The 21,528-nt window shown below is 36.0% G+C and overlaps 1 protein-coding gene across 1 annotated transcript; it reads right to left on the bottom strand.

The window, feature by feature from the left end:
• Positions 1-10,994: 10,994 nt before the first annotated feature.
• On the bottom strand, positions 10,995-21,528 carry LOC107091886 (arylsulfatase D-like). The gene is made up of 11 exons (XM_015386082.1): positions 21,469-21,528; positions 20,865-21,020; positions 19,045-19,166; positions 18,784-18,906; positions 17,802-18,004; positions 16,737-16,957; positions 15,010-15,146; positions 14,646-14,783; positions 14,404-14,563; positions 14,071-14,192; positions 10,995-11,812 (listed from the first exon to the last, which is right to left on the bottom strand). The coding sequence occupies exons 1-11, from the start codon at positions 21,471-21,473 to the stop codon at positions 11,400-11,402; spliced, it is 1,800 nt and encodes a 599-aa protein (XP_015241568.1). The 5' UTR covers positions 21,474-21,528; the 3' UTR covers positions 10,995-11,399.

Here is a 21,528-nt window from a genome sequence, read left to right as displayed (position 1 = left end):
TCTCACTGGAGTGGTTCGCAGCTAAGTGTTGAGCGGCCAGGATGAGGATCAGTGTCTCCAAATCCGAGACCATGGTCTTGAGCCAGAAAAGGGTAGAATACCTTCTCTGGGGGAGGATGTACTGCCCCTAGTGGGGGAGTTTAAGTATATTGTTCACGAATGAGGGGAAGATTGAGCGGGAGATCGATAGGCAGATTGGTGAGGCGTCTGCTGTGAAGCGTGCGCTGTACCCGTCTGTTGTGGTGAAGAGAGAGCTGAGCCAAAAAGCAAAGCTCTCGATTTACCTGTCGATCTTTGTTCCTACTCTCAACTATGGTCATGAGCTTTGGGTGGGTTGGTGGAAAACTTGTCAGTTTATTAGTACCATAAGGTCCATACCCAAGTCACAGCTAAGAAGGCTGAACATTAAAAAGACCCCAGAAAATTTACAGGCAATACATGAAATATCCACCCTGAAAAGAAATACATGCCAGAGGAGAGGTTTAGAAACGTTTAAAAAGGGAAGTTTTGTTCTAATTTAAATTGGAAACTTTTATGGTGACTAATATGTATTTACCTTGCAGAAATACTAGTAATACTGTCACACCACAGGAGACATAATTTATGAGAAATAGTGTGGTGTTGTATTACTGAAAGATCTCCTTACTCCCCTAAAAAAGCAAACTATAAACAGCATAATTTCCTTTAAGAACCTACCAATGGGCTCTAGGTATAGAGGTGGATCATCAAAATAAGTGGTCATCTAATTGTCAATCATTCTAGTGATATGTTTACGTATGGCCGTCCTACAGCAACTTTTAAACAGAGCGTGCACGAGGAGAAATGGGCTCATGCATGCTCTCGCACACGTTTAATAGGTGTCCCATCTCGGTCATGGGTACAGGGCTGTGCATGTGCATTTATTTTTGAAAATCCCCAACAATACCTTTAAGGCAGCGCTTTTGTTCACAGTTCTTCATTACTGGGTAAACTGATTAATCCAGGTTTGTCTGGCTGTGGTTGCTGATGTAAGGCACACCTGGATTATTTAGTTCATCCAGTAGAAAAAGACAGGAAACTGTTCAGGAAGTAGTGGAAATATGCATAGAGCACTTCCAATGTATATATTTAACAGTGGCAGACAACTAAATTTTCTTATAAATTTCTGAATGCATAGCTGATCATACCATCATAATAAAATATATAAAAAATACAGAAAAAATAGAAACACAGCACATTTTCTTTCATTATTATTCTGTAATTTTTTTGTTTGGTTGAAGCTCAAGAACAACTAATAACTGTTTTTTACAAAACCAAACTAAAGCATTAAAAATTAAGATAATAATGTATATTTGTTTAATTTCCAAACCAAATTTTAGAAAGCTGAATATGGCTTTAGGAAAAGTGAGATAGATGTTCACATTGGGTAATTCTTTTCAACATAGTAGCTTTAAAAAAGAAATTTAGAACTGGTGAGTAGGCAGTGATGAGCGGCAGCTGAATTGATGGGCAGTAAATGCTTCCGTCCTTTTGTTATATCAGCACATTAGGCTTTAATGACCAAATAATCACCACACTATTGTATTCTGTCCTGGACAGTGATAAACATTGACTTATTTAAATTTAGCTGAAAGTGTATATCACGTCTGTGCAGTAAATAGGGGAACTAAGAGTTGTGATTTATTACTCTGATCATTTGCGACTTTATTAGTATGCTAACTACCAGGGAATGTAGATCTTTTTGTTTTTACTAAAATTTAGTTTATTGGCACAATCTGATGTTTTATGGGCTGTAGCCGCTGTCATTTTGACTTTTAAGATCTGCATACTAATTTTCAAATTGTTTGCATTTGTTCATTATTTTTTAGACATGATTACAAAATGAAGTTTGTGAACTAAGATTTTGTGTTACAGATAAATGCAAAATGTATTTAATCGCTGAGATGGTTTCTAAAGTAATCTCTTAACTACACTGTGTGGTATGAGTTTGTAGCCCTACTGAAACAATACATCCACTGTAAATTGAAGCTGCAAGTCCTGGAGTATGTTTCTACCAGCTTTGTGCAGACTGAAAGGTCTGTAGATTTACAGATGTACAAAATGGCTTAACCTCAGTCAGACTGGATAGATACTGTGATTAGGTATGTTTTTTTTTAAGTCTTAGGTGTTCTTTCAGTATTGGCCTTTAATGATGACTAATCAACAGACTAAGCTGAAGCTTAAAATGAATCTTTTTGAAATAATTCTGTCTTTTTTTTTTTTTTAATACATGCCCCCTCCAATAAAAATAAATAAATGTTTGTTTGAGTTCTGGGCCCCAGTGTGTCCAACATCTGTGTGCAGCATCAAATAACTGCTCCTCTGAAGTGGAATTTATATTCTGACTGGATATTTTCTCCACTGTTTTTTTTTATTTTTATTTTTTTGTTGTTGCTGATTTTCTTTTTTCAATTATTTTCAAGTATATCTCTTCCCTCTGAGATTTCTTTTGCAGCTTTCCTCATTATTCAGCTTCATCAGCCCCTACTCCTTCTAGGCAAGAAGCCCTCTTTCCATTCCTAACTGTCCTTTTTCATCTCTTTTCCATCCTCACATCGATATCCCTCAATCTCTCCCTCTGCCTGTTAACAGTTACCCTTCAGCATGCTGTCACTGTCCAGCCTGCAGACCCTCTCAGCCTCCCTCTCCTGTGAGTAAACATGACCCATGATTCGATCATCCACTTGTCATTTTGTCATTATTATACCCTGTGAACCCCTCTCCATCTTTCTCCCAATCTCTTCTCCTAACTTCATCTTTCCATCGCTTGCTCATTCCTTTTTTAATCTTGCCCCTTTTCGTCATCTTTCAACAATGAGAAGGAGTGTAATCACTCTTCCATATACTGTAGCTCAAGAAAGCTGGCTCTTCTTTTTATTTTGCTGATCATGTTAAGACAAACTTCTAACTCTGAAAAAAAGAAACATTTCCTCACATGAAACCATAGCCTTGACATATACATTTATATTTCTACCAGTCAAAGACTAAGAACTTAGATGTGTGCTACACCATCTACACGGTCCTAGAAAGTAATATTTTAGTATTTTATCAACATTACTCAAGTTTTGATGAATGATTTTGTGACAAAATTCAGAGCCAAGCTCTGTAGAGGCATGCACTTTGGAAAGGGATACTCCAAAGTTAGAAATAATGCTATCTAATGGCATGAAAGCATACAAAAAAAATCAGCTTATAAATATACTTAATGGTCGTTCACAATTTTGAACATGTAAAGTCTACAAAACATACTCTTTTTGCAGTTTATTATTATGAACATTTGTAGCTATAAAAAGTTAAAAAAATATTGTTGCTGAATACTTACTTACAAATGTAAAATAATAATACAACATAAGCAAATGTCAACAGCCTTTCCAATGTACATGTACAGTAAAATGTATACCGGTAGTAATATGTGCTAAAAGGTCATCAATAGGTGTGTGCGCAGTATTCTTATGAAAACTATGAGAATTGTGAAAAAGTAATTGAAATTGTAATGACATATTAGATACAGTTCCAGAAGATTTACNATTGAAATTGTAATGACATATTAGATACAGTTCCAGAAGATTTACCATTAACATTAGTGTAAACTGCATCAAGTTGGGCTTTTTTTTTTTTACTTTACATCGAAATCATTGATGTTAGACCCAACAACATGCCTAAAGGTGCAAAGTCACCTAAATAATATAGACCGAAAATCATTTGATCATCATATAGTAAGGCTATAAACAACTAGTGTCCATCCTGATAGTCTTTTTCATCGAATTTTCTTTGGTCCCAAAACAAAAGATGAAAGATCAAGTTATTAACATCACATGTACATCTTTTGGGCTGATGTCGACATTCTTTCATAAAGATTAAGATTATAGCAGGTACTCTGAGGGAAAGAGGAATAGTATTTTGAAAACAAATGATCAGCCCAATATCTCTTCCGATGTGTTCTTAAAGGCAGTAAAAGCTGTTGAGCGCAGAAAACTTCTTTCTTATCCAAATATTTAGAAAAAAAGGGACCTTAACTCTGAACTGAGTAAATAAATATAAATAAAAACTATATTCTTGTGTTACTATTTAACCAGGAAAAGAGCTTTGCAGCCAGATAACTGACTTTTGACTTCATGACAGCACTCTCCATACTGTGTACTGTGTTGGCTTCCAGAAACCAACACAGTATTTACTTCTGTTTTTAATTTTTTGTGTTTTTGCTTAAACTGTCTCTAGAAGCACTAGAGACCCAAATCTAAGTGCAGAAATGGGCAAAAAGGGAATTTTACACAACAGGTCTCCTTTGAAATAGATTTCCTTTGTCCTGCAAGTAAAATGCAATTAACAGAGGGATTTTCAGTTTAAAAAATAAACTACTTATGCAACATATTTCCTATGGATTCCAGGCAACAAAGTACTGTAATAATGAATATTATAAACAGAATAATCCTTAAAGCATTTCTTTCGAAAAAGCTGATTTAAAGCTGTCAAAATCATTTATTACCAAATATGCAACTAAATTATAGTGCACTAAAACTAATTGCAATGCTCCTTTTTGATAATATGCAAAAGGTTATGCAACAAGTTTCTCCCTAATTTATACAAGGCTTGATCTCCTCTTTAGTGTTTTTTTTTTTTTACTGTATCCCTTTTATGCTTTCTCTTTGTTCTTTGCTCACACTTGAACACAATACTGCTGAAATACATCAACTTCTCGTTGGTATCTCATTAATCATTCCAGCTTTTTAATTTTTCCATCTCTAACCCCTGAAGTGAGACCTATGGTGTTTAACAGGGGTTTTGCAATTATTTTCTTTCTCTCAAATAATTCTCAGTGTATCTTTCTTTCCAGATTGTTTTTGCTGCTCATCATTTCATCATGCATCTTTCATATCTTTTTTTTGTCAGTCTCTGACTCATGTGACAACAGCTGTTGTCATTCTTCATTTTATAGTTCTCTTCCTTCCATCTCCATTTGACGGTTATGACAAAAACAAGAAAGACTGTCTTTTTGGTCACACTTCAGTTAGGACTATTTTTACATTTTCTCTAGAACTGTCACACTTTACCCCTTGCGTCTTCACTGACTATCGAGTCATTGTTTCTATTATTCATTCAGATGGTCTCAGTTACTTTTGTTATTCACTACCCTAGACCCAGTCATAATAATGTATAGTATTATTTTCTGGACAGAGCGAGATGAGTGATTATTATCATTGTTATATTTTGAGATCAGCTGAACTGAAATTTGTTAAAAGACCTAGTGAAGAATGAATGTAGTTCAAAATACTATTTTTCTCCTCCATATGTCTAATAAGTAATTTAAAATACATTTAAAAATAAGGAAAATATTTCCAGGTAACATTTAAACTAATGTCCCTACTTTCCAGGACTTTCTGTTAGAACTCAGAACGTTGGACCCAAAATCCAGGCAGACAAACCTAAATGATTTATAAAAAGTGTTTATTAACTGCTCCGGGATCTGTGGCTCGTCAGCTTGTACCAGATGACTGGAATCTCTGTAGAGGTAGAAACACAGGTAAGCGACCATGTAACTCAGATGGGGAAGGATAGTGTGCAGTCACATAGTGTTAGTCACTAACCTGGTTACTAACCTGGTTATTAAGTACAGAATCCAGCTGGATGATTTTCCACAGCATGCAGTGGAAGCTTCCAGAGAGTTCCAGGTATGGAAGCTAAATGTGCTGCAGTGCAGACCGATGAGCAGAAGCCAGCAGACGAGGAAGAGCAGAAGTATCCAAAAGGAGAATCCAAAGCAGTGTCTATAGGAAGCAGAAGCCCAGGCCAGAAGATCAGAGATCAGAAGACATACCAAAAGAAAATCCAAGCTGGAGTCAGGAGACAGATCCAAGGCTGTTAGAAGGCAGAATCCAAAGGAAGTCCAAAGATAGGTCAGGCAAAAAATCAGAACAGGGGCATGCAAACTCAGAAGTCCAGTAGCAGAAGCTAGTCAGGATCAGGCAAACAGGATAGCGTACCGCTAGACAACTCTCACCTTCAGCCACTGATGGCTGGGACCAAGCAGTTTAAATAGGAACTGGAACAGGTGGATCTGATGAGTGATAAAAAGTGAGCGGAGCTAAGCAGGTGATTGAACTAAACCAACAATCCAGTCATTAGTGCCAAGATTATGACACTTTCTTAAACAGCTACATTTTGTTTAATAGCTTACTCATGACAAGGGGTTGAATTGAAATACTTACTGTATTAGTTGTTTGCCTTGAGAGCAAGATTTATAAATAGGGCTAATTGCAGAACCTATGAATAAGATAAATAATCCCTGGATTCATAATGTTATACTGTAGACATCTTTTCATTCTCATGGGCTAATTTTCTAAATCTTGATGTGTACACATTGCAGATAACACTGAAAAAGGCCACTTTAAAGCGTAGACATTTCTGTTTATCTGGAAAAAAAGTGAGGTATAAATCAACAGGAAAATCGTGAAAGATAAAAGAATGGCACATATTCAAAGAATCTATCCTATTTAAATGAACTACCTGAAATTTCATTATGCTCTGCAGTCAAAAAACTTTTAGTTCTGAGTGAACTGTACCATCAAGGACAGAAGCCTCCATATGTGGGGTTACCCATGTGCCACCAGAATACCCATATGTTATTATCCTTCAGTGCCAAATAAATTTGTCCAAGCCAGAGTTAATTTAAATCTTTCAAAAATGGGATCAACACAGGGATCTCCAGGCTCTAAAACTAATACCTAAAACAAATGCAGATCAAATTCTATTACTTCATTCAGCCTTGGTTGTCTCTGTCATTTTTTGCATCTTAAGCTACACCACACAGATGCCGCCTAGATGTGATTTAGTGTGAGTTTGCAGTTCGAAGTGGGATGTGGGAGAAGGTAGCTCTTTGAAAACCTATAATTGGCTTAAATTATACACACCACCCTGAGACGTCCGAGAAACTCAAAGTAGTTTAGCTTTTTGCTGCAATTTCTGTTTCTTTGCCTTAAAGTCAAAGTGTGGCTCTGCAACAAGAAGCCTCAGAGCGGATACTTCTGAGAGCTAAGCAAAAAAAAACTATGAAAGCTTTGGAACCAGTTTCTTCACAGTTTAAGTGGCTGAAGGGCAGGAAAAGGGGTTGTGTTGCATGTGCATCTTTAAGTGTAGTGGACTGCAACTGTATGCAGTGTAATTTTCCCCATCCACTTCCCATCACTTTATCTTCTCAAAAACTTTCTAAAGAAAAAAGTGAAAACTTGTCCAGGTGAGTGACTATTATTGACTTTTTAGCTTTGTGTTGCATACATGATTGGGTTTGGGTTTGTCACTAAACGTGTTTGTTAGCACAAATATATTAGTGTGATAATGTAGGTGTGTTTGCCTTTTAATGTCACCATCTTTTCTGCTTTGCACCTGTGGATGAAATTTTCATCATGAAGAAGGCTACATCAAATCAACATCAAATCTTAGACGTGACATCTTTACACATAAGTATTTGTTTTCCTGTCCCAAAAAATGCTGTAATTATGGTGTTACTTATGTAAAGAAATTACATTGTAAGAAAAGTAAAGCAGCAAAGACCCTGCCAACCATAGAGGTCCAGATTTTTAAAAGTATTTTTTATAGATAGTAGATAGACTGATTCTTAAATCTTTACTTCAATTTTTATTGTTTTAGTCTTATTCTTATACAGAAATAAAGAAATGAAAACTTCTTTACAATATTTGACATGGCTCCTAGTATTTCTGCTAAAAATCTTTAAGACGGGTTGCCTAATGAGATCTAATTACCCTTAGTGCTTCTACACACAGTTGGCTACATTTCCTTGTGTTACACTACCTAACTGGCACACTTTCTGAACTGTTTTCACACTGTTCTTTTGATCATAACACATTGCGGTGCAATCAGTTCAAGCTGAGAAAAATAAATGATCGCTAATTAACATGTGAAGTGTTGTTTTGTGAATTATTTTCTTTAATTTGTGTGAAATCCCAGATGAAACAAGAAAGATACAGTAATGATGCACAGACGGTATATGGTATACTTCAAAGAAGGTTGAAAATTCTGATATCTTAAAGAGGGACCAATTGGATAGATGCCATAGCTGTCATGCTGTGTGTGTGTGTGTTTACGAACCCCCAAAAACATCATCAAGACCTGACATTGTAATTTAATTTCAGTACCAAAGGAATATGTTGCAAAAGATGGACAACGCTGTTTCTCATTATACATTTTATAAAAAAGCTCTATTTTCTAATGACTTCTTCTAGCAATTTTTTAAAGATATTGGCCAAAAATATCCAAGAAAAACAAAACAGGAAAGCAATACATCACCCGCCTCAAAGCTATCTATATATGCGGTTCAGGAAAGCAATTTTAAGAGTATTTAGGTGCTCACGCCTCAGCCCTCAATTTCCAAGCTGGTGTGTGTTTATGTATGTCAAATAGCGGGTTCTAAAATGCTTTATAGCACCCCATGAAACAGTGACCTTTACAGAAAAAACGCCAAACTGCTCAAAACCAAGTGATATATTGTGTGTGTGCTAATTCATGAATGCACATCTACGCTCATTGCACATGATCATGCTTCACATGTGGGTGTGTGCACAAAACGTCTCCCTCATGTGTGACATGATGTACGGCCAGAAACATTCTTCCCCACCAGCCATCATTAACTCTGATGTACAGCCAAATGTTGTTATGTATGCTTGACTGCATGATTTACCGTTAGGGACATAATGGAGTGGCTACTGTAATAAACTCGCCGAGTGTTTGATGTACGGGACACTGCTGGGGGGCGGGGGAGTAAATACTATGTCTGTGATGGCAGCAATTACAGTGGTGATGATGATGATGATGAAATTTGTCTCCTCACTTACAACATGAACACTTTCTGCAGGGCGAGGACAAAAATTAGGAAGAGAAGCAGAAAGGAGCTTGAGGAAGAGGAAACAGAGGAGAAACTATTGGATGCTACTTTTGCCAACTTTGATGTTGTGACTGCGTGCCACATCTAAAGGGGAAACAATGAGGATGATGTGGCTGATAATGAATAGTGATGACACCTATGATGAAGGGATTCACACAGTATTTCATAGTGTTTTATTATTAAAGCATGTCAAAGTAGGTCAGCCCCCCCACCCCACCCCCCACTGGTTTAATTCAGTGAAGCAGACTTTGTGCATTTGATCTTAATGACAGGGTGGAAGTGAGAAGAAGAGATAAAAGTATTAGTATGTCTGCTAGAAAAGAAGAGGAAGATGAAGTCAGAGGTCAAAAGAAATAGTGGAGAAGGAGCAAGAAAATAGTGCAGAAGACTCAAAGAAAAAAGAAACACAGAATATAAAAGTCAGATTGCTAAATTATGCAGTATTGCACTGCAGTGGCTGAATGTGAACTTGTTTTCCTATAAAAAGATGCAAACTAATGCTCATTTTATTATCATATTCATCATCAGACGGCATTCCAGCCTCATTTTTGAATTGTCTTTTCTGCACTCAAAATGCACAGTTGGGCCATCCATCGTCTAAACCGCAGTCTGACTTTGCCCCCTAATGGTGCAAAGCAGTAACTACTTTCATTTCACAGAGGGTCAGCTGCTCATCATGGTAGGGACTGTTTGAGTTTAAAGAATTCAAGTACTATAAAAAATCTTTGAAAACCGTCTGTGCTCTGGTTTTTGGTGTGATATAGGATATATGAATATCTAAACATCAAGTTAAAAAATTAATGATAAAAAAAGAAAAGGAAATAGTTTTCCTCATCAGGATATGGACTTGGGTATATGTATAAGCCTATATTTCTATCCATGTATGTAAATACAGAAAGCTATTTAAATCACAGGTAAAGATTCATAAAAAATATTAATATATATATATAATATATAATTAATTGCAGATGCCCATTGAAAAGGATAATTGACAATAGGTTTTGTGGAATTACTTCTATAAAAAGTAAAATAAAAAGAATTATCACACTGTCGAAAAAACTTAAATACTAATGAGATCAACTGCTTTCACCCATCATCAGCTTTTATTGAAACCTGAAAGTGGATGATAACTCATCTTTTCTTTGTGCTCCTATGCATTTGATAGCACTTAAGGTGCAAAATCCTTTTATGACTTTCTTACACAATGTATTACATACACAACTTCCTTACCCTTTTCATAATTCTTTTCTTAGACCTCTGATTGGACCTTGACTCTACAACAAAGTCTCTGTCATATCAGGACCTCATTCTCTTGATATGTTGAGAGTCTAAAATGGTCAGTAGTGTGGCCTGTGAGCTTATTTCTGAGAAATGGCTTGAAGTAGGCATGAAACATTATTTTCGATTGAGTCCACATTTCTGTTTCAAACCTTTGTTTGATCTGATACATTATTGTAATCTTAAATGTTTTTTATTAGCTTTACACAGAAAATTATTTTAATTTATTGAAACAGAGGCTTGAAGACATCAGTCTGTTTTTAATTAATCCAAATAACATAAATAAACTTCTCTCTTCCATCAGACATCTGTAATATTGACGCAATACATCTGGTTAAATCCGAACTCCAAACACACTTTGTAAAATAAGTGTTTTTAAATGTGCGTCCAAATAAAATGTTTTATTTCTTATTTGGAACTTTTATATTGCCAATTAAGTTATTTGTTTTGAAAAACAAAAAACAAAGCCATTACAGATGTTATTATCTTAGCCAGATGTTTTTCTCTCTCGTCGTCAAATATATAATAGTACAACATAGGAGTAGCTTCAGAAAAAAGCTCTGGGATGATTAAGCCCCAATCAGGATGTCAGCTCAGAAGAGCATCCTGTTTGGAAAATAAAAGCAGTAAAAAAATAAAATAAAAAGATTCAAACTTGAAAATAATTAGGGTATTATTTTCATAACTAATAATATATAATAATAACTAAATACTTAAAAAAAATATTTTTAAGAACAGAGTAGCAGAGAAGTAGAGCGCTGTATTCTATTATCTAACCATAAAGACATTTCTGTGCAATGAGTAAAACATGAAACAAAATTGTTCAAAAATATCCATTTTATTTGTTACACAGTATAAGAAGTAATTTCAGTAATTTCACTTAAATAACTTCTTCCATTTCCAATCTGAATTATTCTGATTAAATTTGACACATTTTGAATAATTCTAATATTTCATTTTAATCCCACCTTCATCTTTATTGTTTTTTTATTACTCTTAGAATAAGAATTTAATAAACAATAGGAAAAACAAGGTCTTTAACCAAAAAGTTTCCATTATGAATCTTAAAAATGATCATAAACCCTAAATCACCTGCATGTAAAAAGAGTTATTTTTCTCCTCAAATAAACAAAAAAATCAAAACAAATTCCCATTAAGGCACTTTGAACTATAACATTTTGACCTCACTCAATAATAAGTACCTTAACTAAATTGAAGTCTTCTCATAAAGGTCTGTTTCCTCTTTGCACCCACAAAAAGGGAAGGTACCACAGCAGGGCTGAAGCCACGGTCTCCACAAAATCTTTTCCCAGCTCATTTGGTTTTGAACAGTGCTGGACTGAACATCCATGTCACCACGTACATTTCTGCTTTGGAAGGTGCTTTTATGCCTCTCTACAGCCCTGGCAGTCTGCTCAAGGACCTCAGTGTATCGAAGCTCAGTCTCAGGGGTCAGTTGTCTGGACTCAGAGGGGTCGTGAAAAAGGTCATAGAGCAGTGGTGGGTTATGGTGTGTCACATGTTCTCCATGACACATGCAAACCCCGGTGTCATAGCAGCCCCCAGCACCCGGTGGGAAGAAGTTTGGAGTGAAAAAGTGAACCTTGAAGATGGAGTTGCCTAAAGAAAAAGAAAGAGAAAATAAAAAGTTTGTTGTTCTTTCAAAATCAGACAGCTTTCTGTATGTCTTGCTGAGACTTTCGGGCTGCATTAGTATCAGCAAGCCTGCTCTAATGTTTCCTTTGAGGTCGGTGCTTTTATTTGGAAGTACAAATGACAAAATGATGGCACTTTCCAGGAAGCAGGAAAGAAAAAAAAATGACAAGTGGAAACATGTCGGAACAGACAGTTAGCCAACAACAATGTTGGAAACACATCCCGTGTGATTTTTTTCTTTTTTTCACAAGAACCAGAGAGGCCAGTCTGGCAACTGATTGAAATCTTTTTGGAAAACAGATAGCACATAAAAAATAAGTTGTTTGGTGATGATGGATTTCTGTTCTCAGAGAATAGATTTTAAAAAAAATAAATAAAGTACTTCCCCCATAATAAAAAAAGAGTTTATTCAATTCTGTAATTCTCTTTTTTCCATTTCAGATTTCAGTACATAATTATTAAGCAGAAAAAATGTGATTTAATATTTTTTAACAAATTAAAAAAAGAAAAGGTAGTTTACTTTAATTTTCCCATTTATAAAATAAAATCTAGACAGCTTCTTTGACAAATTACCAACAAACTAAATACTGTCCTTGTCTGTTTAATGAGGTATAAGATGATTAAAAAAAAAAATACATTTGTTCTACGAAGGCCTTAGAAGTTTGTTAGTCCAGATAGATCACAGAGGAAGTGTTGGAGAGGGAGGGTAAGATAAAGCAGCTATCATATATGCAAATATCTGATTTAAACTGTAAGATTGTGCTGAAACCATGGATGTGTGAACATGGTCTAGTAAAAAAGATGTTAGGGATTTTCATTTTCAGTTCAGTTCAGCACCAATTCACAACCAATGCCATCTCGAGGCAGTTTACAAAATGAAATACCTGAGTTTCAGTGAGATGTGAAGTCAGAGAAAGCAAACAGATATGCAGATCTATTTGAAAGGGAAAACATTTTCTTTGGCATCTTGATAAGAGGTGTGTACTGTACAGTTAGGCTTTGTGATATTGAACGAGAATATCCACAGTAAACAGAAAGGCTAAGGGGAATTTAGCAAAGGTGATGTTTTATCCTTATGAGTTTTTGTTCTCTGTTGTGGAAGATGCTGGATTTGGAAACACCTGAACCTTTTAGGAGAGCTTAGATTCACAGAGGAGTAAAAAGGAAGACTGCACTTACTTGAAATGCAAACTGTGATTATTAATGCACAAGACTGTTTCTAAAATATCAGCTTGGAATAACTTTTCCAGCTTTCAAATAAAAGTAAATCCCTGTTGTGGAATCACAGCTCCTTTAAACACAGTGTGATGTTTCCTCTCTTCAAAATGGAAATAATGACTTCTTGTGGCAGAAAACCTAGAAAATTCTTGTTGTAATGGGAAAATCTGAATTTGAACAAATTTGTATAAGCAGATGAAAAATTAATAAGGCTGAAAATAAAAATTAGACACAAAGGTTAAACCAGTAAACCTTATATATTTTAACATATATACTGACTTAGACTCAGCTGTATTTATCCCTTTGGATTACTCCTTCAGGGAAATTCTGGTTCCAGTAGCTTATATAGAGCACAAAGTGCAGAGTTAAAGCAAGATGCCATTAAAGATAAAAATATGACAGACAATAGAAATAGAGTGTATATAGTAGAAAAAAGCATAAAAAAGAAAAAAGTTGTAATGTCCTAAAATATGTTTCCATTAGATGTAAAAAAAAAAAAAAAATCTGCACATTAGAGAGCTAAGGGAAGACTACACATTGGTTGACTTGGATTATTGCACTTGTATTACAGAGATGTACTGACTTTATAAATAAGTTAAAAAAATATACAGGGAGAGAGAGAGAAGAATATTGCACGAGTGGCAATAGGTACTGTTTTGCATAAAATGTCAAAGGAGGGGGGTGCTGACCCTTGTCCCTCTTTCTATCACCTCCTTCTTCCCCCAAGTGAGGAGTTGTACATCTTGATGGGCAAAGGAGTTCAGTACTGTTCAGTATCTTGGCTTTAATCTTAAAATATTGATATTCTTCTATATTTTTATAATCTAGCTGTCTTTGCAGTTGGTCACTGCAGTTGGTGAAAGAACACATAGAATTTAACCAGGAAAAGATGTTTCATATAAACTAATATAAGTTTGCTTCAAGAAAATATTTCCCACTTAAAGCTGAAAACAAAGATCCAAGGAAAAGCCAGAAAAAAATAAATTTCTCATGTGTGAACTTACTATTAGGCGGGTGCCAGCGTACTGCATTCAGGTTTATGCCGCAGTAGTGAAACATGAATTCATGCTCTGATCGTGCTGCTTTTCCCTCCAGCAGAGGCATGAGGTTATAGCCATCTAAATGTCTGAAAAAACAGTCAGCGTAAGAGAAGCGAGGACAACGAGAAATGGAAATGGAACCACCTAGACTGGATGTGAAGATTCAGTCATGAAGATCTTGATGATGTCCCAATATAGAACGTTTGTGCAGATTTTTTTATGTAAAATAATTTGTCCAGCAATTTGTATTGTTTTTTTAGCCATGCAAATACAACATTTTACAGAAATAGTCTGTACCTGTCTGGTTGGGTGTCCTTGGCTAAGTATTTCAGAGTGGGGTAGAGATCCATGAGGCTAGTCGGCTCATCCACTACTCTTCCTGCTGCCAGTCTACCAGGCCAGCGGAAAATTCCAGGAACCCTGATCCCCCCTTCCCAGCCTGCCATTGCCTTCCCACCTGGAGATGAGACGATAGAAAAAAGTTACAGCAATATTTCAGACAGTCTCATCAATCAACAACGACTTGATGTATGGCTGACCTTTATAAATACTGTTCCAGCCTCCTTTCTGGCCGAAGAGAGAATGTGCATCTTCTAAATGGCCACCATGGTCTGATGTGAAATGCAGGAGGGTGTTGTTTGCAAGGCCGAGTGAATCCACTGTTTCTGTTATTTTACCTACAAATAGAATAAATTAGTGCAATCCAACTATCCAAAACAAAACGGCAAAGAATAATATTTCATTTTTCCTTTTTTCAAACTGCAACAATTTCAATATACTTAGATGTCAAATGGTTTGTCGGTTTGTAAAAAGTTTATGAAATAATAAAAAATAATAATTGTCCTGGGTTCAGAGCTCTAATGCACTTTTTGCCATATTGGGCTTACGCCTCTATAGACTTACCAACGATCCAGTCCACTTCCTCTAGGTTGTCACCATAGCGGCCATGGCGACTCTTTCCAGCAAAGGCAGGCGTTGTGAAAAGAGGTGTATGGATGTGAGCTAAAGAGAAGAAGAGCAGGAACGGACGATCAGCATTCCTAAAGGAGAGGAAATGAGTCAGAGGTTTTTTCAGTTCTAAACATTCCTTTAACATAATCATACTTCAAATTATGGATAAATCATTCAACATCAACGGTTAACAACAATAAGCTAAGCCTAATAACAGGTGATGTGCAGTTTGATTTTTGTTTTTCTGCCTTATTTAACTAAACTTAGACTCTGATAAACAACAAAGATGGACAGAAAAAATACCCATAAAGATAAGAAAAGAAAAAGAAGTTCCAACTGCACCAAGTTCTCATTTTAGCTTAAATAAATATACATTTTGGTAGGCCTACTAACTTTCTTTGGTTCCTTAAATCCTATTATTGTTTCTGTTCCACAGAAAGGGACAACTGTGTGGGTATGCAACCACCTTGCTACTCTGGATACTGGAACTCAAATGGATCCAATTTGGCTTTGCTAATAAAAATAGTTACTTAAACATAACATCAACATTCTTTTTCTGGTGTAATTTGAATCCATAAAATTAATCGTTTTAAAAAATATAAAGGTGAAAAGATTTGAACACACAGTAGATTTTAACACACACAATTGACCCCCTGAAAATAATAAATTATGAAAACCACAGCTACTGATATGTAAGATTTAGATATGTAAAACACTTTTAAAAAATCAATAATTTATTGCAAAAGAAGGATATATCTTTTAAATTGGTTAAAGGATAAAAAGGGGGTAAAAAATTGACTCATTATTCCATCATTCTTGTTTCGCTGGGATGTAAATGTGGCAAGACAGTTTTCTTTAAGCCACACATGAGTGAAAAAGATAAAAGACAATTTCACTCAATAAAGGCATGTGCATGGTGACCTTCATGGGACTGTATGTAAAAAAAAGAAAACTACTGAAAATTAAAACATATCATCCATCCATCCATCCTTTAAAGACTTTTTATATTAATAGGATAATATAACTGTGAAGGACGCTTTATCTCCTATTAGGGGCAAGCTAGAACTTTATTAATAAGGAATGATTTTTTTCTACTCAGTAAATATTTCTAATTTTACACTTAATATTTTGTCATATATTTCAGAGGAACCTGTTGATAACCATTTCAGGTTTTTTTCTAGCTAAACTGTAAAGATTTACCATCTTTTCTTATTTCTTTTTTTTAGTTGGTTTTCACTAGTTTTTTGCTAAAAGCACACATATTTTAGAATAGAATTTAGGCATCAAAGCAATGAAATGAACTCTGCATTTAACCCATCCCCGTGCGGAGCAGTGGGTTGCCTTTGTACCGTGTTAAAGGTCTTGCTCAGGGACCCAGAGTGGCAGTCTGTGGGAGTGGGGCTTGAACTCGGAACCTCTGGATTCCAAGCGCAATGCCCTAACCTCTAAGCCGCCACACCCTCCTTTCTCCTTACAGAGAGAAACTTACTAACAAACAATAAAAAGTTGATATTGAAGGTTTACATGTCTTAGAAAGTTTAGCCAACTAAATATTAAATTATGGAAAAATTTAATTAGGGAGAAATGTAAATTATCTGTGAGAGTTCTGAGAGTTTTTGTAACAAAACCTTAAAAAAAACAAAAAAGAGCAGTTCATGGCTTCGCTCCAACATCCTTACCTCTTTATAAAATCTTGTGCTTCTGCCAGCAGTCTCTGGGGTACTGTCTCAACTGTCATAGGCTGTTCTATTACATCTTGGTTCCTCATTATGATGCAGTTCCAGGTTCGAAGGAGCCCAAATGGGACATACCACACAGCAGCTGCTACTATACCGAGGATGAGAAGCAGCAGCAGGAGCCAAAGGCTAACTTCAAGGATCCCACATAGACGGACACACACCTGAAAACCCACATGGGTCAAACACACACAGATGGATCGACCCTTTTACATCAGGTTCTATGTAACATATTGATTTCAGGTGTAATGAGGTATTTTGACACATTAGGGTTACAGAGTTAGGATTTTTGATTTTCATGAAACTCCAGTCTTCAAATATCTCTGATCTTTATCCCTGCTCCACCACACTTCAGTCAAAAGGATGCATTACTGCCTAGATATATGGGCTTGTTTTGCAAAGGCCTGGTGATAAGTCATTTACTTGATTCAAATGTTGTGGAGCATAAATGCATCCAATGTTGGCAGAACATAAGCACTGAACGACTAAATGTGCAGACCCTGACTAGATAAAGGAAAACAAACTGAACCTGTTTTTCTTTTTTGTTTTTTTTTTTAGAAAGTACAGCATATAGCCGTCATTCCCCAAGGTTTCTTTATACATACTTTCTAGAAACGTCTAAGTTAAACATTTTTTCAAGTGCATTTCTCTTGCTCCACCTGTGGCACAGCTGGTTTCTATTCATCCCACAGGCAACTTTCCTTGCCAATTCTTTTCTGAATTTCAGTTTCAACTTTAGGTTTTTCCTTCAGGCAGGTTTCTGGCTGTTGTGACTGAGTTTCACAACTAAAGATCCTGTTTTCAATCTGCTTCTTGAACCCCTTTGCACTTGTGTGAGCAATCACAAATTAGTTGCTATGCTTCTGAGTTAAAAACACAACTGTTATTTATTTATTTTTTTGTGTGTTTATTTTTTGACTGTGCTGCTGTTGTCTAGCAACAAAACATATCCATCTTTTATATAACTCTGTGGAGAAAAAGAAGAAAACTTACAAAAATTACACTCACCAGCGTAAAAAGTCCTATTCCTAGCAACAAGGTGAGATGTTGGAGTGTAAGTTGAAGATCATTCAAAACATCACTGCCCTCGCCAGGAACACAGTCATTAAAAAGGGTGAATGGCAGACCATAGAAATAGCTGAAACCATGGTGATTAGGGTGGTGACAGTGATCACCTCTAGATTCACAGTTCACACCCAAGTGCCATTTACCTGCAGACACACAAAGAAAAAATAAATAGAATTATGCTAAATTAAAGACAGGGCAGGGTGAAGAGATCCCATCATCAGATAACATTTCACAACTATCATCTTAGACAGTTTTGTCTGGTTTACTACTGAGAAGTAAAGCAGATCTTATATTGGGAAGTTCCTTAGAATTGAATCTGTCACCACGCAGCATCATAAAACCAATAAAATTGAAGGAGACACATAATAAACATTTATGCCCGAATTCACGATGCCACTTGAATATTGCAGGGAAAACACCATCTGCTAGAAGCTGGTTATGATTTTGATGCAGGGTAAGAAAAAGAGTAAACAACAAACTTCCATCCTGCTGGCAAATAAGAAAATGGGAACCAGACGGTAGAACTGATCCTTTCTTTTAGTGTGATGTGTATTAAATTCATTGTTATACAGCATATAGTGTTTTATGTAATTGGTCAATTAAATACAAATGTTAAAATTCCAGATTAAGGTCCTCTAAAGAAGATTTCTGAATTTTTTTTGTTGTTGTTGTTTTAGATAGAATAGAATTGATGAGGCCTTCGATGTTCTGTAAAAATTTATCTAATGTGGTCTTGTTTGTTAGACAAGAGGGTGTGTATGTATCTCCTTGAATTTGGTGCCGTCGCCTTGATCCACTGCACATATTGAGTAAATAGCAGTGGCAAAGCAGCTGCAAAGAACCGAGAGGACCACAGAGAATTGCAACTCTCCATTCAATCCTGTATAAAAGGTAAGATCAGCAAAATCTGATCACATCTTACCTATTAGGCCTGTGGTGTATCCCTGCTGCTGCAGCCTCTTTGCAAAGGTTGTCTCATTAGGTGGAAGTCCCCCTGAACCTCCGAGAAACAGCAGCACCTGGACACGGCCAGTGCTGGCCATCCCTTGTCAACACATCAACAAAATAAATGAAACATAAGGAAATCATTAAAAAGTGATTGAACTATAGCTGTAGTAGAATTATCAATGTATTAGCACGGGAATGTTTGGCTTAGAGTGAATTAGCGTTAGGACATAACTACCTGAGCGAAGTGGGTAACGGCCTGTCATGAAAGCAGTCCGGCTTGGAGTGCAGAGAGGAGCTGCAGCAATGTACTGGGTCAGCTTCACTCCCTCTGAAGCCAGTCTGTCTATATTGGGAGTTCTATAGGAAGATTAAGAATACGTGTATAAAAAAATGATATAACTACTCATTAAAATGACTATAAGTACAGCAGTAGGACAGGAATTATATAAATTAATACAAAACATTAGCTTGGATTATATTAATAGTACGCTTACCATGAAATATTATGGGAATATTAGATATATATATTAAATTTTAAATATTTATATTTATTATATAATAAATAGTAAATTATTATGCTGATGATATGAAACGTTGTTGGCAGACCAGAGGTAATTACACAGCAAACCCAATAGTCACTTGTACCCTTGGTTATGACATGTAAACAAAAAATGCTTTTTTTATGTGGCTGGATACAAAGTGAACAGCTATTTTTGTCCAATCAACAAAATTTTTTACTGAAAAATATGTAGGCAAAATATTTTCTTTCAAGTTGTCTTACATCAGTCTATCTCTGCATATTGACAATGCTGTAATAAACCAGCCTCCTTGTTCTTCCTCATTTTTCTTGTGTTTTTTCCCCCCCGATTAATTTTTATGTTGCAACTGTTGACACGACATATAACCCTTTCTTCCCCATTTTGATGAAAAGGTTTCTTTTATCACACTTTTAGCTGTCACCCCCACTGAACAAATGGGAAAGCTCTGATGTTCAAGCCTCACTAGATTATTCAATTCAATTCGGTTTATTTATAAAGCGCCAATTCACAACATGTCATCTCAAGGAACTTTACAGTTCACCAGATCATACAGTCAAATTGATTCAAAGTTTTCTATCTAAGGAAAACCAGTTGATTGCATCGACTCATTTACTCAAATGCAATCCCTCACACTAAGCATGCTTGGAGCGACAGTGGAGAGGAATAACTCCCTTTTAACAGGAAGAAACCTCCAGCAGAACCATTACTTTAATGATATTGTTTCTCATCTTTCCCATTTTAAGGGCAGTTATGTCGAATACATTCTGATCGGATTATATAAGTAGACAACAGCCTATATTTAAAACAGCTTTAGCAAAAAATTGTTTAAAGGGATTTTTATGAATGTTGAAATCTACCAAAAATATCTCTTAAAGCTACAGTGTGTAACCTTTAGCGACATCTAGCGGTCAGACTGCAGCAACATGAACATCTCCCCGCCACCGCTTCTCCCCCCCAACAGTACGGCGAGCGTTACGGGACAAAATGTCTTCCACGACGTCCGCATCACCTACCTTCTCAAGTGATGAGGTTTGTTTACATAGATAATTTTACAGATAGTATTTCATTAGTCTGTGTAGGGTATAGATTTCATGTAGACTTAATATAATAAATATACCCGTTATTTTTTCTACATCGTTGTGATGTTTTGGCGATCTCGCAATCGCTAGTTTGTTGCCTCTGCGCTGCCGTAGCGCAAAGATGTCTGCCTCCATGGCTGCGAGACCCGCTCCTATGTAATTATAAATAACGAATTCTAAGGCAACGCAAATATTAAGGTTAAGAGGCTGAGCTCGTAGATGATGATAAATAACATAGTTATGTATAATATATTACATTTCTGACTGTATATCCCAGTAATTATTACACACTGTAGCTTTAACATTAATAAATATGTACACAAAAATAAAAGGTTATATGCTTTCGCAATGAATTATAAATAGATTTAAAAGCTTTTTTCCAAATCATTACTATTGGTGCCAAAAATGTAGGCTAGAGGATTCAATGCAGTAGTTACCTGATGGTGTCGTTGCCATAGCAACCTATATCCCCTATCCCAAGGTCGTCCACCATAATGATTACAAAGTTGGGATTCTTGTCTCCCGTATCCCCTGTGACGTCATTTCCTGCTGCCAGGAGCAAGAAAAGGGGAAAAGTCGCCAGCATGGCCGACCTAAGCAAACAAATGACACACTTTTTTTTTCTTTACCGTCTTTATACATATAACATGGACAGCTTAGGCATGAGAAAAAAATTTCCTTTGTCGTTATTATTGTTTTTGTTTTCAAAGAACACTACATTTATATTCCAACAGTGTAGCTGTTTTGCAGGTTTTAATATCCTGCTGATCTCTCCATACTGCATGATTGAGGAATCACAAAACGTTAGGTGAAGTTGTGCACTTATGTAAATCACAAACTGAACTTCTCCTGGGTAAAAAAAAAAAAAAAATGCAGTTAACTCTTGCAGAATCAACCCAGGGAAGCTTCTTAAGAGAAAAAAAACTACCACATTGCTGCGTAAAGTTGCAACTCGTGAACTAAATGATTGTCCTCTGATAAGCGGTAGTGTTAAATGTATACTATTGCATGAAATGATAAGTAAAGACCATTTAAACTCACCTCATTAAATCTACACTACGACCTAAACTGTTCCTGCTTTACTCTGGTCCCGCCTCCAGG

The sequence above is a fragment of the Cyprinodon variegatus genome, unplaced genomic scaffold (genome assembly GCF_000732505.1).
Source record: "Cyprinodon variegatus isolate N-32 unplaced genomic scaffold, C_variegatus-1.0 Scaffold356, whole genome shotgun sequence".
Taxonomy (NCBI): Eukaryota; Metazoa; Chordata; class Actinopteri; order Cyprinodontiformes; family Cyprinodontidae; genus Cyprinodon; species Cyprinodon variegatus.
Note: the sequence above shows the minus strand (reverse complement) of the source record. Positions and strands in the feature narration are given on the sequence as shown.

Bases quoted from the DNA above. Each gene is read 5' to 3' on its own strand.
- LOC107091886 (XM_015386082.1), bottom strand. The intron at 19,167-20,864 runs GTAACTACTGCA...ATCTTCCTATAG, and splicing joins TATGGCAACGACACCATCAG to AACTCCCAATATAGACAGAC. The intron at 18,907-19,044 runs GTAGTTATGTCC...TGTGTTGACAAG, and splicing joins CCGTTACCCACTTCGCTCAG to GGATGGCCAGCACTGGCCGT.